Source organism: Pteropus alecto, unplaced genomic scaffold, assembly GCF_000325575.1.
Source record: "Pteropus alecto unplaced genomic scaffold, ASM32557v1 scaffold479, whole genome shotgun sequence".
NCBI lineage: Eukaryota > Metazoa > Chordata > Mammalia > Chiroptera > Pteropodidae > Pteropus > Pteropus alecto.
The window spans coordinates 2,121,327-2,133,366 of NW_006492031.1; the positions used below are offsets into that span (position 1 = coordinate 2,121,327).

Sequence of the window (12,040 nt, forward strand, 5' to 3'; positions counted from 1 at the left end):
ATTGAGAGAAAAATCTTAATTTTTTCAATGTGAGAGAAATATAAGCTTTTTATTGTTTTAGAGTGATGCTCCAAACTTTGTTTCAGCCTTAGTTTTTCCAACTGTGTGACATGGCTTCACAGATTAAACAGCCCATCAACAATTACATAAATGTTACTATGTGCTGAGTTTTAGGGACAAATTTCAGACTGAGAAATAGTCACCAATCTCCAGGTTCTTAGATCTCTTATAATTGTGCCTCAGGATAGGATAAGAGTGACAGGACTTTTTAAAAAATTTTTATTGACATATAACATTGTGTAAGTTTAAAGTGTACAATATATTGATTTAATACATTTATACTGCAATATGATTGCCATTGTAGCATTCTGACCAGGCCCATAGATATAATTTTATCTAACGGTGGGAACAAGATAACTTTTTAAAGTCCATTTCACTCTAGTGTTCTACCTCTGTAGAGGATCCTTCTCTCTCTCCAACCCATCCTTCAGCTGTCCTTCCCTTCCCAGCAACCTCTTCCCCCTCTCACCAATCCTACTTCATTCATCTTTACCTTCCTTTTTATTAAATTATGACCTCTCGAAACTAAACTAAAAAATATCATCTAGTACAGTGTTTTTCAAAATAATTTTTTGATTCTCTAAACCATCTTCCCACATGAGATCAAACATAAAACCCCCAAGACATAAAGCTTATAACACATAATCACTCTGAAAAGAGGAGAGATGCCATGCTCCATCCATTCAACCTTCAGTTGAGTAACCCCAACTTCTGCCCATAAAGTGTCCCTTGGCAATATCCTAAGAATTCCCAGCCTAAGCCAACACCCTCATTTGGCAGATGAGGAAGCTGAGACTCAGAGAGGACAGAGAACAGTCAACACCTAGGCATCCAAATTCCCAGTTCTGGTGCCCTCCCATTGTCTTTCCTTTCTTTCCTTACCACAGGGTTTCAAAATCTTCTGGCCATGAAGAATCCCCATAGAAGTCTAGGGGTTAAAGTGGTTTGAAAGCTAGCTTTATTTGCCAAGGCACTATCCCAACCCTCAGAACTGGAGACATTCTGCAGTTTACTGCCTGTCCTTAATGCAGTCACTTAAACTTTTCTCAAGAACAGAGAGAAGGAGAAGGAAAGACATAGGACACACTTCAGAAATTATGAGTTTAGTTAACTGGGCCCAACCTAGGCATCCCCGTGGCCATTTCAGAAGGGCTAACACACCGAGAAAGCGGCTGGGGACAGCGCGGGTGGAGTTAAACAATGCTCAGATAAACGAAAAGAGGTTTGTGATACAGGGTAGTTTCTGCCATGACCCAGTGGTACAGGGGTGCATGATAGCATGCTTTCCCTTCTGAGGAATGAGGCCTCTGCAAGGCCTCATTTCTCCCTCACTCCTCCCACTACTGTCAGATATCCTGTGAAATGCATAGTCATTTCTCTTCTCTTTGTAATATAACAATATGGACATTTATAAAGCTTCCTCTAGCTTTTCAAAGTCAATACAATTAAAATACAGTGCATCTTAATTGTCAGCCTCCCAACTCCTTGCAGAACAAATGGCAGCAGTCTGAGTGCTGGCACTGAGCTAAAGACTGGTGAAGAAGCCAGGCTGAGATTTCTGTAAAAGTGTCCCAGACAAAACAGTTGACATCTGAGGTGACTGATTTTCTATATTGCTTTTTTTAGGCTATCTAAAACTATTTTTATATCCATCATTTCCTCTCAGTTTGCTTAAAGATAGGGAGAAAGATAAAGGAGTTCAGAATGAGTCACCTAAGATGTGCCTCAATGGTATGATTGTTCTGAGCTAAAGGCAACTTAAGCTTCAGGTTCAAGAGAAACTCCCCCCTCCCCCATCCCACACTCCTGCCTTAACTTTCCAGAAGAATTTGGATAATAGGCCTTATCCATAATAAAAGATTATCAGAAATAACATTTTTGGACCTATCTATAAGGCAAGACAAACTTCTAATTACTAAACTTCTGTCTTTATCTTCATACGATAATCCTTTGAAGCCCCCAAGGAATCTTACCTCATCCCTGGTTTAGAATGTCTTAGATATCCATTTTCCCTTTCTGTCTTTGAACCTCTTTTGCATGTGGGGTCTCTGCCTGTCTCATATATGCAGGATTCTCATGCACACATATGTATTAAATTTGATTATTCCCCTTTGCTAATCTGTTAGAACCTTGGGGGTAGAGGAAAGTTTCTTCCTTCCCCGTAGACAGTTAATTCAGTTTTCCTGGAGAAACAGAGATCCAGCAATTTTAAGTCAAAGGACATAAAAGAAGTCAAAAAGATACCATGTTATTTTAACAGATGGTACCTCTTCATCATCATAACAGCAGTGGTAAATGGTTGCTTGGACAAATTTTAAGAGTTCAAATCCTTCTTCTACCATTTACTAGCTATATGATCTTGGACAAGATGCTTGACTTTTGTTGCTTCAATATCATTTGTAAAGTGGCCAATAATAATATGAGAGTACCTACATCATTGCCTGTTGAGAGAGTAAATGAGTTATATGTGTAAGAATCTAAGAACAGCACCAGCATATAGTAAGTTCTGAATAAATCTGAACTATTATTTGTGTAGTGCTTGTGGTTTACAAAACATTTCCACAGGCATTAGGTTCCAGATCCTTTGACTTTCAGCCCGGGCATTTGGGAGAAGTTCAGAATACTGGATAAGGTCCAGAATCCTTTACTGAACACATCCCAAGGAGGATGTCTACTAGGTATTATTTCCTCAACCCAGTCCTGTCTCTTTGCTGCGTGCCCTGGAAAAGCACTCTGTTAGGCTCCAACACACTTCCTTTGTTCTGGCAGAAGCTTCCACCCAGGAAGTATGAACTTTCTCTCATCCCTTACACAGCAGGAGGCAGAATTATGTCCATTGTTGTTTAAGCCCCAGTAGTCCCTATCTCTCCACTTCCAAATGCCACTGGATATTCTTTAGAAAACCAATTCTGGGCTGAGAGAATTAAGCTGCATCACTTCCCCTAGTAAAACCTTCAGATGCCTTATAAAGTAACATCCAAAAGCTGCTCGTGGTGACTGGTCACTATCCTTCCCCCACACTCCAGATAGGGGAAGGAGCTGACAGTTTTGGAGAACCCAGGGTATAGGGCTACGTTACTATGATGCATACAGATAAGGACCTGGGGCTGTAGAAGGCAGAAGCAACTTGCCCAAGGCACCGCATTGGATAAAAGTTCTGGTTATGCACTTACCAGATCTATTATCTTCCTCAGCCTCTCTAAGCTGAGTTTTCTTATCTCTAAAACTGGGATAACAATTCCATAGGTCATTGTAAAAATTCAATGAGTTAATTTATTTATTACATTTAGCACAATGGCGTACACATAGAAGAATGTTAGGTTTTATTATTATAATTATCTGAAAAAGAGGAATAGCTAGAGTTTCCTCTGTGCCATTCCATTACTCCAAGTGGGGCCCTTGTCCCTGACTGAGGACAATAAGTTTATCTCTGAATGAGAGAGTCGTAACATTCCCCAGCCCAGCTCATGGTGTGGAGCATAGGAGCGTAGGTATGGGTAAGAAGTCCCACCTTATTTGAGGTGGATGTAGTTTTGTCCAACCTATGAAGCAATTCACTTATCCCTCGTTGATGACCAGTGGTGATCCAGTATTTCTTTGAGTCCTTTTGTTGACAGGACACTCATTCCCTAATGAGAATCAACCCATTCCATTTGAATACCTCTTACAGTTAGAAAGTGTACTTTCTCTGTTCCTTCTCCTTCCACCCTCCTTCCACTTCCCACTTCTTCTCTCACCTCTTCCTTCTTCCTTTCATCTTTTCTTCCGTCTTCCTCTTTCTGCCCTGTCCTCTCTTTCTTTTCTCTCCCCTCTCAAGCCTGAGAGCCTGAGGTCCCACTCTTTACCCCGACGTCACTATCTCAGTCATGGAGGACATGCTACGTCTGACCACTCGTCTGGCTGATGGAATTGGTCTTCAATGGCCAAATCTTCTGGGTTTTGCAGGATCTTTCGGATGCAAAACCTTTTATCTGGGCCTTCCGGCTTGGCTTTCTAGTTCATTAATATCACCTATCGGTTCGCTCAATTTCCATTATTAACTCCATCTTGAACAATTCGAGACTTGAATTGGGTTGATCTTGTGTCTTGAGGCCCAGGGGGCCCTATATCCAAGCCACGGGAAGGCTGGGGCTGACACGGGTAGCCTACTCTGATTCCAATGCTTTACCTAGAAGAACCGAACTCTACAGCCTGTGCGCAGCCTCGTGCGCGCCAGGTGGCGCGGCCTCTTTAAGAGAGGGGCGGGGCCCCAGCACAGGCAGGGCAGGGCCAGCCCACAGTCTCCTTTTCCTTTTTGATCCATTCAAAAATTACTCATTGCAAATTCCCGGACTGCTAGGAGAGGAGAAGGAAGGGGGCGGAGGAGCGGAGCTGCTGCAGGCGCCGCGCTGAAGGCACCCAAGGGCCCGAGTAGCTGACTGCTGGCCGGGCCGAAGCCGCTCGCGGGCTGTTCTGGCTCCCGTGGCCTCACCAGGAAGCGTCAGAATCTCAACACCCGGGAAGCTCCGAGCGCCGCCTCCGCCGCCGCCGCCGCTTCCCGCCCGGCTCTCGGCCCCCGGCTCCCTGCCCTACCCCAGCCCGGCTCCCTCCTCCCTCCGGGACGATCCGGCTCGGGCTCCTTCCTTGGCAATGGCTGGCCGCTGAGCCATGGCTCAGTACGGCCACCCTAGCCCGCTCGGCATGGCTGCGAGAGAAGAGCTGTACAGCAAAGTCACCCCGCGCAGGAACCGCCAGCAGCGCCCCGGCACCATCAAGCATGGATCCGCGCTGGACGTGCTCCTGTCCATGGGCTTCCCCAGAGCCCGCGCGTAAGTGGCCGGGCTCGCAGCTCTTGCGACCCCTCCAGCCCCCAGCTGCTGGCCCTCGTCTTGGGTCCAGCTTGTCTACTTGCGCCGGCCGGACAGGCCGCGCGCTCACCGCTGCCCACGTCCTATTGAGGGCAGATGGGCACGCAGGAGCCCGGCTCTATATCTCCTCAGGGCAGGGGTGCAGGGCAAGGCGCCTCGCGGGAGCGCTGGGCTAGGGGCTTGCTGAGGATGCCTAAGGTGAGACATGCCTAAGGAAAAGGGTACCAGGTTCGAGTCCCGAGTCCCCGGCCCAGCGCCCAGCCTTCGCTTGTGGGGCTAAGCTTGTGTCTGCTAAGCGCCGAGCCCCTGGGGAGGCGGGGTCCTGCAGAGGGTTCAGGTACCCTCTGGACCCGAAACTCTGGGCTGGCTTGGGATCCTCTTGATGGCTACGAAAAGGCAAAGGACAGCAGGGCAGGGAAGCCGAAGCTCCCACTGCAGCGGCTTCCAGGTCCGGATGCCGCTCTCTGATTTGGTCTCCCTCCGGAGTAGGAGGAGCGGAGCGTGGGTGTTGCTGCGTGTTCATTGATAGGGAGGAAGAAAAAAGGAGAAGCAATTCTTCCAGGCGACCTGGGTTCTCGTCAGTGGTGACAGCAGCGCAGAAATCTGTGGGTGCCTGAGAGTAAGGAGAGGGAGCTGTTCTCCCTCATCCTTCTTCCCCTTGGAGGGTGGAGTGAGGTAGGGAAGGGTAGAGAGAGCGCAGGTGGCTGCCCCTGCAGCCCGCTGCGAAGAGGCCTGGTCGCCAGCACAAGGCGGCGGTGGCAGCAGCAGCAGCAGCAGCAGCAGCAGCAGCAGGAGTCTTCTGAAGCTGGGCATCCAAGAATGTGGGGCCGGAACCCTGCCTAAGAGGAAGCTAAAGCCCGATGGCCAGGCCTTTCTTCGGTGGGGACACACAGCCTGGGATCCTGTTGGGACGCTGCTTCTTTGAATTACATCACCTGAAGGGAAAGTTGAACAAACTTTATTAGAAAGGGCCAAGTTAATGAAAGTTTTTTTTTTCCTCCCTCTTTTTTCATGCGATAACTCTTAGGCTTCCCTTCCCTGGCCTTTAGGCAAACCTTGTTTATTCTTTAGTAATCTGGCTGCGACCTCTTAATCAAATCAGACCCCTGATTTTATCATTCCACACAGCCTGCTGGGACAGATTGGAGTGGCATTGGAAGACTATGAAATGCACTGATGTTTCTACCTCCCACTGGCTTCCAAGCACTGGGGCTGCAGTCTCTGATGCTAGATTTGCAGGGAGAAGATGTGGTGGACTCTACATAGATGTGTCAGGTGTGGATGTGGCAAGTTAGGTCCTTCTAATAGATGATGGCTGAGTATAGTTATCCTTAAGAATGGGAGGTAGGGGCTGGTGTCTGCTGGCATTCTTTGGCTTGTAGCTGCATCACTCCACGGCCACAGTACCTTCTCTTCTGTGTCAAAGATCCCTCTGTCTTTTTTCTATAAAGACACTTGTGATTGCATTTAGGGCCTCTCCAAGGTAACTCAGGATAATCTTCCCATCTCAAGATCCTTAGCTTAATCACATCTTCAAAATCCGTTTGTTTGTTTATTTGTTTATTTATTTGCCATGAGGTGATGATCACAGGGTCCAGGTATGAGGACCTGGATATCTTTTGGAGAGCCATTTTCAGCCTTTTACAGCTACTATTATTGTTAGTAGCACTGCCTCTCATTGCTGAAAAGGTGACAGAGTAGGTCATGATGAAATAGCCTGGGTGGGAGGAGGTTGGGTTCACTGTTCTGTCTCCCACAAATCTCTACCAGAGAGTGGGCAGAGCCTTTGGTAGTCACCTGATCTATTTGCACTCCCTGCCCAGGCTGGCATCTCTTCTACTTCAACCTAAAAAGGCTAATGTGGTCAGCCTTCCCCTTAATAACTTAACTCAGGTCAGTAAGAAGAGGGACCACTCCATGGGGCCATCTGAAATTTTCAGAGAGCAGATTTTTAACTTTATTTTGGAGAGCTGAGAAGAAAGAGAGCAAAGGCAGCAGGCTTAGCTTCTGAGAAGCCTCTTTTTTAAGTCTTAAGCCTGGAGGAAGGAATATGATGAAATTGCAAGCAGGAGAGAGCAGGTATGGTTTCCTGGGATCAGGATGACTTAGCTGTGATACGAAGAAAGGATGAGACTGATGCCTGAGATATGGCCATTCAGAGAGAATGGTGGTAGCCAAGGCTGACAGTTCTGATTTTCCCTCTGGGTGTAACTGGGTCTGGTGTTGCGCAGCACAAGAAGAGACCTTCCACTGGGCTCTCGGTGGGCTGTCAAAATGCTCAGAGGCCAACAAGTCCCAGGTCCTGGATAACTCATTTAACCTATCAGGGCCCCACTGACTCCCTCTGAGCGGGATAGGATTAATCAGTGTGTGTTTCTTAAGTGCTTGACAAAGCTACAGGAAATAAGTGCTGCACAAGCAGGGTGACCTCAGGGTGTGTTCTCTGTGGCTCCTTACTCCCCTGGAGCTGTGCTGGATTTTTTCCATTCCACCCTATGAACTTCAGCTATTTAGACACTGCTGTGGAAGAACCTGCCACGTGAAGAAAGATTGAGGAGTGGTGATTTTTATGGTGGTATGTGTGTGTGTGTGTGTGTGTGTGTGTGTGTGTGTGTGTGTGTGTGTGTGTGTTTAAGCAAGCAGAAGGTAAGGAGGTGTTAGGGAAGCCTCTGGAAGAAAACTTTCAAGGGGCCAAAATGGCCTATTCCTTTCTTTTTGTTTCTATGCCCAATAGTTTTCTGTTGCAAAAGTTCTAAAAATAAAGGTCTAGCTTCATCAAGACTGGAGTGAGGTTGGTAGAAAGAAAAGTAAGAGTGTCTGTGCTGGGCAAAGGCCTGAGGAAGAGGATGTCTGGGGCCAGGAGAGGGGCTGAATAGATCACCAGAGAAGGAAGGATAGGAACTCTGATAGAGTCGTTGCTTTGCATACTCGATTTCATACTATCTCACTACTGGCCTTTGCAATTTCTGGGGAGTGAAGCTCTCATATCTCTTCTGTAGCTTGAGGGCAACTGTGGGAGCAAGTCACTGGACAATGAATCTGAGGAGTCCTGGCTGATACAACCCTGCTTTTTATTTTGTTTTGGTTTGAGGCTTCCTGGGGCTAGTACTTTGTCTATAGCCAATGGCCTTCAAATGTTTCCTAGTACTTTGTCTATAGCCAATGGCCTTCAAATGTTTCCTATGTCCCTTCTTGCAAAAGGACACCCATGACAGGGGTCAGATGTCCCAGAATTCTAGTTTAGCTTCTGACTGACACTTGAAGCTTTTAGGTCTTCTGTTTAAGCCCTTTTTATCAATCTCCTGACCAGCTTCTGTGCATGAAAATGCCTGTCCTGCGTTATCTGACATGCTTTGTAAAGACAAAATGAGATCAGGGCAAGAAAGAACTTGGAGAAGTTAAAAGTGTATTCTGGACACAAGATAGATATGATTATGGTATTATTGGAAGAAAAAGAAGGGGGTGAGGTGGTGGTTGAAGTTCTTGGCAAGGATTCACATGTGCTATTGGGTTATCTTTTTTCCTACTGAGAATACTTAAACGATGCCTTGTTAAAGAGCAAGATAGTGGCAGAAGGAAAGAGCTGGAAGAAATGCCTTTGACTTTGCTCTGGGCAGGAAGCTCTGTTAGCTATGCCTCACTGCCCAAAGATAAAGCAGCACAAGCTGGCTACACAAAGAATTGAGAAGCATCTTGGAGAGCCCATGAATTAAAATATCCAGTTTCTCTGACCTCCAGCCTACCTGGTGATTGACATTGGATTCTCTGAAAGTACTTGGTCAACTCAGCATCTCTGAATTGCGGCTGATTCTGGGAGAGGGCTTCTTTCTCAGGGGTATTAGATATGATGCAGGGCAGGGCAAATTACCTAAGTGGAGTGGAGGGAGGTGGAGCTCAAGCCCTGCACTAAGAAAGAAAAGTGTTCTTAGCTGAGCACAAGGAAGAATTCAAAGCCCACTAAAGTCAGAGTCAAAAAGAAAGTTTGTTAGAGAAGGGGTAATGCTCCACAGACAACGTGGTCTCCTCTCAGAGGCAGAGATTGAAAGAGCCTGAGAGAGACTCAGAGGGACAGACAATAGAGAGAGATGGAGACAGAGAGAGAGCCGGAGTAAAGACACTGAGTAAAGGCAGTGAGAGGGACCCTGAGTGTTTGGGGAATTCAGTTTATATATCATTCTTTAGTTTCTGTGAATTACAGTTTAAAGCCTTTGTTTACCCATTTTCCTTTGATACAAGCATACAGTGAGAAAGGATAAGATTATGTAGCAGGAAAAGGTAAGAATATGCAATGTGAAAGACATGCTGCCTATTTCCAGCCTGTAATCCATAGATTCCCCATGGTTTTAGCAATAAGGAACGAATGATTTTATTTTGTGTAGGGTGTCACTTAAAGACTCTGTTTTTCTGTTTTCCCTTCACAGTGTGGGGAAATGTGTTGTTAGCAATCCTTGCAAAAATCTTCTTTTGTTCTATAGGTGTCCTCCTGGTCTGGCTGTAGGACTGATCAGCATATTGCAGTCTCTGAATATAGCTTGATTTAACATTTTAGTCCTCTTGATTTAACATGTAGTCCTACATTAGGCAGAAAAAGAAAAAAAAACATGCCCATTTGGAGCTGGAGGGGTCTCATAGGTGAGTAGGGTGAGGAAGTCTAGAATCTACCTGTTGTGACCCTGTGCCCACACAGTACTTCCTTACATTTGTGTGTTATTTTGCAGTTGGAAATTGCTCTCACATGTGCTAAATATCCCTTTAATCGACACAGCAGTCCTATGAGGTAAAGCACACAATAAAAGCCTCATTTTAAAATGAGACTTGAGGCTCTGAGGAGCTCAGGGACTTACCTTGTGTGGGACCATGTTGTCATGACAGTCTTGGGCTAATACTATAAGTCCAGTTAACTTCCCAGGCCACACAGAGGCCCTAGTTCAAAAGGAAACTCCTTGACATGTGTTCTTTTTTAACTTTATAGTGATCTAATTTATGTACAATAAACTAAACCTATTTAGAGATTGATCAGTTTTGACAGACGATAATACCATGAAGTCACCACCACAAGACATAGCACATGTCCGTCACCCTAAAATTTTGTTGTGCCTCTTTGCAGTCAGTCCCTTTTCCGCCCCATCCCTGGGGCAACCACTGGCCTGTTTTCTGTCACTACAGATTAGTTTGTTTTCTAGATCTGTATATAAGTAAAATCATACAATGCATACTCTTATACGTGCCTGGCTTCTTTTCTCATATTTTTGAGACTTGTCCATGATGTTGCATACATCAGCAGTTTGTGTCCTGTTGCTGCTGAGTAGATCTTGATGTATTTGAATATGCTGGTACATAATTATTAACCCCTTGCACACAGCTTCTATAAAATTCTCTATTGTATTCTAATAATACCTTAGATTTTTAGGCCAGTTTAGAGATTGCAAAGCAGATTTATGTACATAATTACTATCAAGTAATTGATAATTCATGAGAAGACTGAGGTGCACAAGATTAAGTGCCACAGAGAGTAAAGAGTATCCTGCCTTATGACTCTATCCTGTGGTTTTTGTCACCACCCCACCCCCTGCCCTCAGCTGCCTCAAACTCTAGCTGCTTTTCACTGAGTGGACAATAATTCTCACAGTTAAAGGCTTTGCTTTTTCAAGAGGCAACAAAACTAGGGAATCCTTTGTCTCTTGCCAGCTCTGCTCCTGCCAAGATGGTGGTGGTGGAGCTGTCAGTGTCACCCCCATCCTAGTAGGCATCTGGTGTGTGTGTGTGTGTGTGTGTGTGTGTGTGTGTGTGTGTGTGTGACAGACAGACAGACAGACAGACCCTGTACTTGGGCAGCCAGGAATGGAGGAGATCCTATTAGTATCAGCCTGATACTCAGAAGTTTCAACTTGTGGCAGGTGTTCGGACAGCCTAGGTTTGAATCCCGACTGGGTGACCTATGGTGAATTTCTGAATGCACTGAGTCTGATTTTCCCTGTCTGTAAAAGATTAATAATAACAGTACTTACCTCGAAGGACTGTTATGAGGGCTAAGGATGCCATTCCACACAAATACTTGAAGAGTGCCTAGCATCAGTAAGCCCCAATAAGGAGATATGTCTTACTTCTTCAATGCCGATTTTATTCTGCAGAGCTCCCTTTGTTGCCTGGGGCCCAGAGTGCCCCTCCACTTATACATCTCTCCTCTACTCACTAAACTATGGGCAGAAAGTAGTGAGTGTGGGGTAGAGGCTGACTGAGGCCTTCCCTCAGCACTTCAGTTCTGTTCTCCTGTACCTCTCTCTGTACAGTGCCCCAAGGGGTGCCAGACCTATTGGTAGCAGACCCAGAGCAGAGCCAGTGCTACCTAAGCTGCTGACTGTAATAAATGGCTTGGGTTGGGGATTTGAAGGAGTGCCATATGGTTGTCTTTTGATTAGTTTCAAATGGAATCAGTCTGCAGCCCTAGAGAGGGGAGAAAAAATGAGCATTCAAGAATGGCTCCTCTGCACTGTGATGGGCACAGTCCCAGCAGGACACAGAGCCATTGCTGGACAAATGAGATATCTGCAATCCCCATCAGTACCGAAAGTCCTTGCCTTCTTTATGGGAGGACTTTCCCAGGGGCCCCTGGGTGTTACCGAAAGGCTTATGGGAGAACCTCTGGGTTTTCTCTTCCCTGAAAGATGGATGGATAGCTAGAGCAGTGGCCTAAGTCCTCTGGACCTTCTGGTAAGGGCTCAGGGTATGTGATAGATGATCCCCTTTCTTGTTGTCCCATCTTGCTAATATCCCCATTTTCCTGGTGACCTGGCCATTAGGTTCTTTGCACCTACTATTTATGAGGATGAGGCCTATGGTGAATTATCTCAGATGCAAATCCAGAAATTGAGATCTTTAGTGTGTGCACAGTATCCTACTAAATTCTGTGCAGTTCTTGGGAGAAAAAGGTGAATGTCAGGTTTCACCACCTGATGCTCTGAAGTATCCCTAGCTGGCTGCAAGTCCTCCACAGTGACCTTCTGAGGAGCGGATCTGCCTTTTCTCAGCCTGGGAGAATAACACTTTACAGATCATCTAAGAGCTCTGGGTTTGGCCTATACCTCACAGGTAGCCTAGTGGTAATGCACAATGAAAGCAAACTCAGTTTACCA

General features: G+C 45.9%; 1 protein-coding gene across 1 annotated transcript in view; it reads left to right on the forward strand.

Moving 5' to 3' along the window:
- The first annotated feature begins 4,351 nt into the window (after positions 1 to 4,351).
- Positions 4,352 to 12,040, forward strand: part of UBASH3B (ubiquitin associated and SH3 domain containing B) — a 134,041-nt gene continuing 126,352 nt past the window's right edge. The window contains exon 1 of the mRNA XM_015599451.2: positions 4,352 to 4,868. Within this exon, the coding sequence (XP_015454937.1) occupies positions 4,708 to 4,868 (161 nt within the window). The 5' untranslated portion in view covers positions 4,352 to 4,707. The remainder of the gene's footprint in view (positions 4,869 to 12,040) is intronic.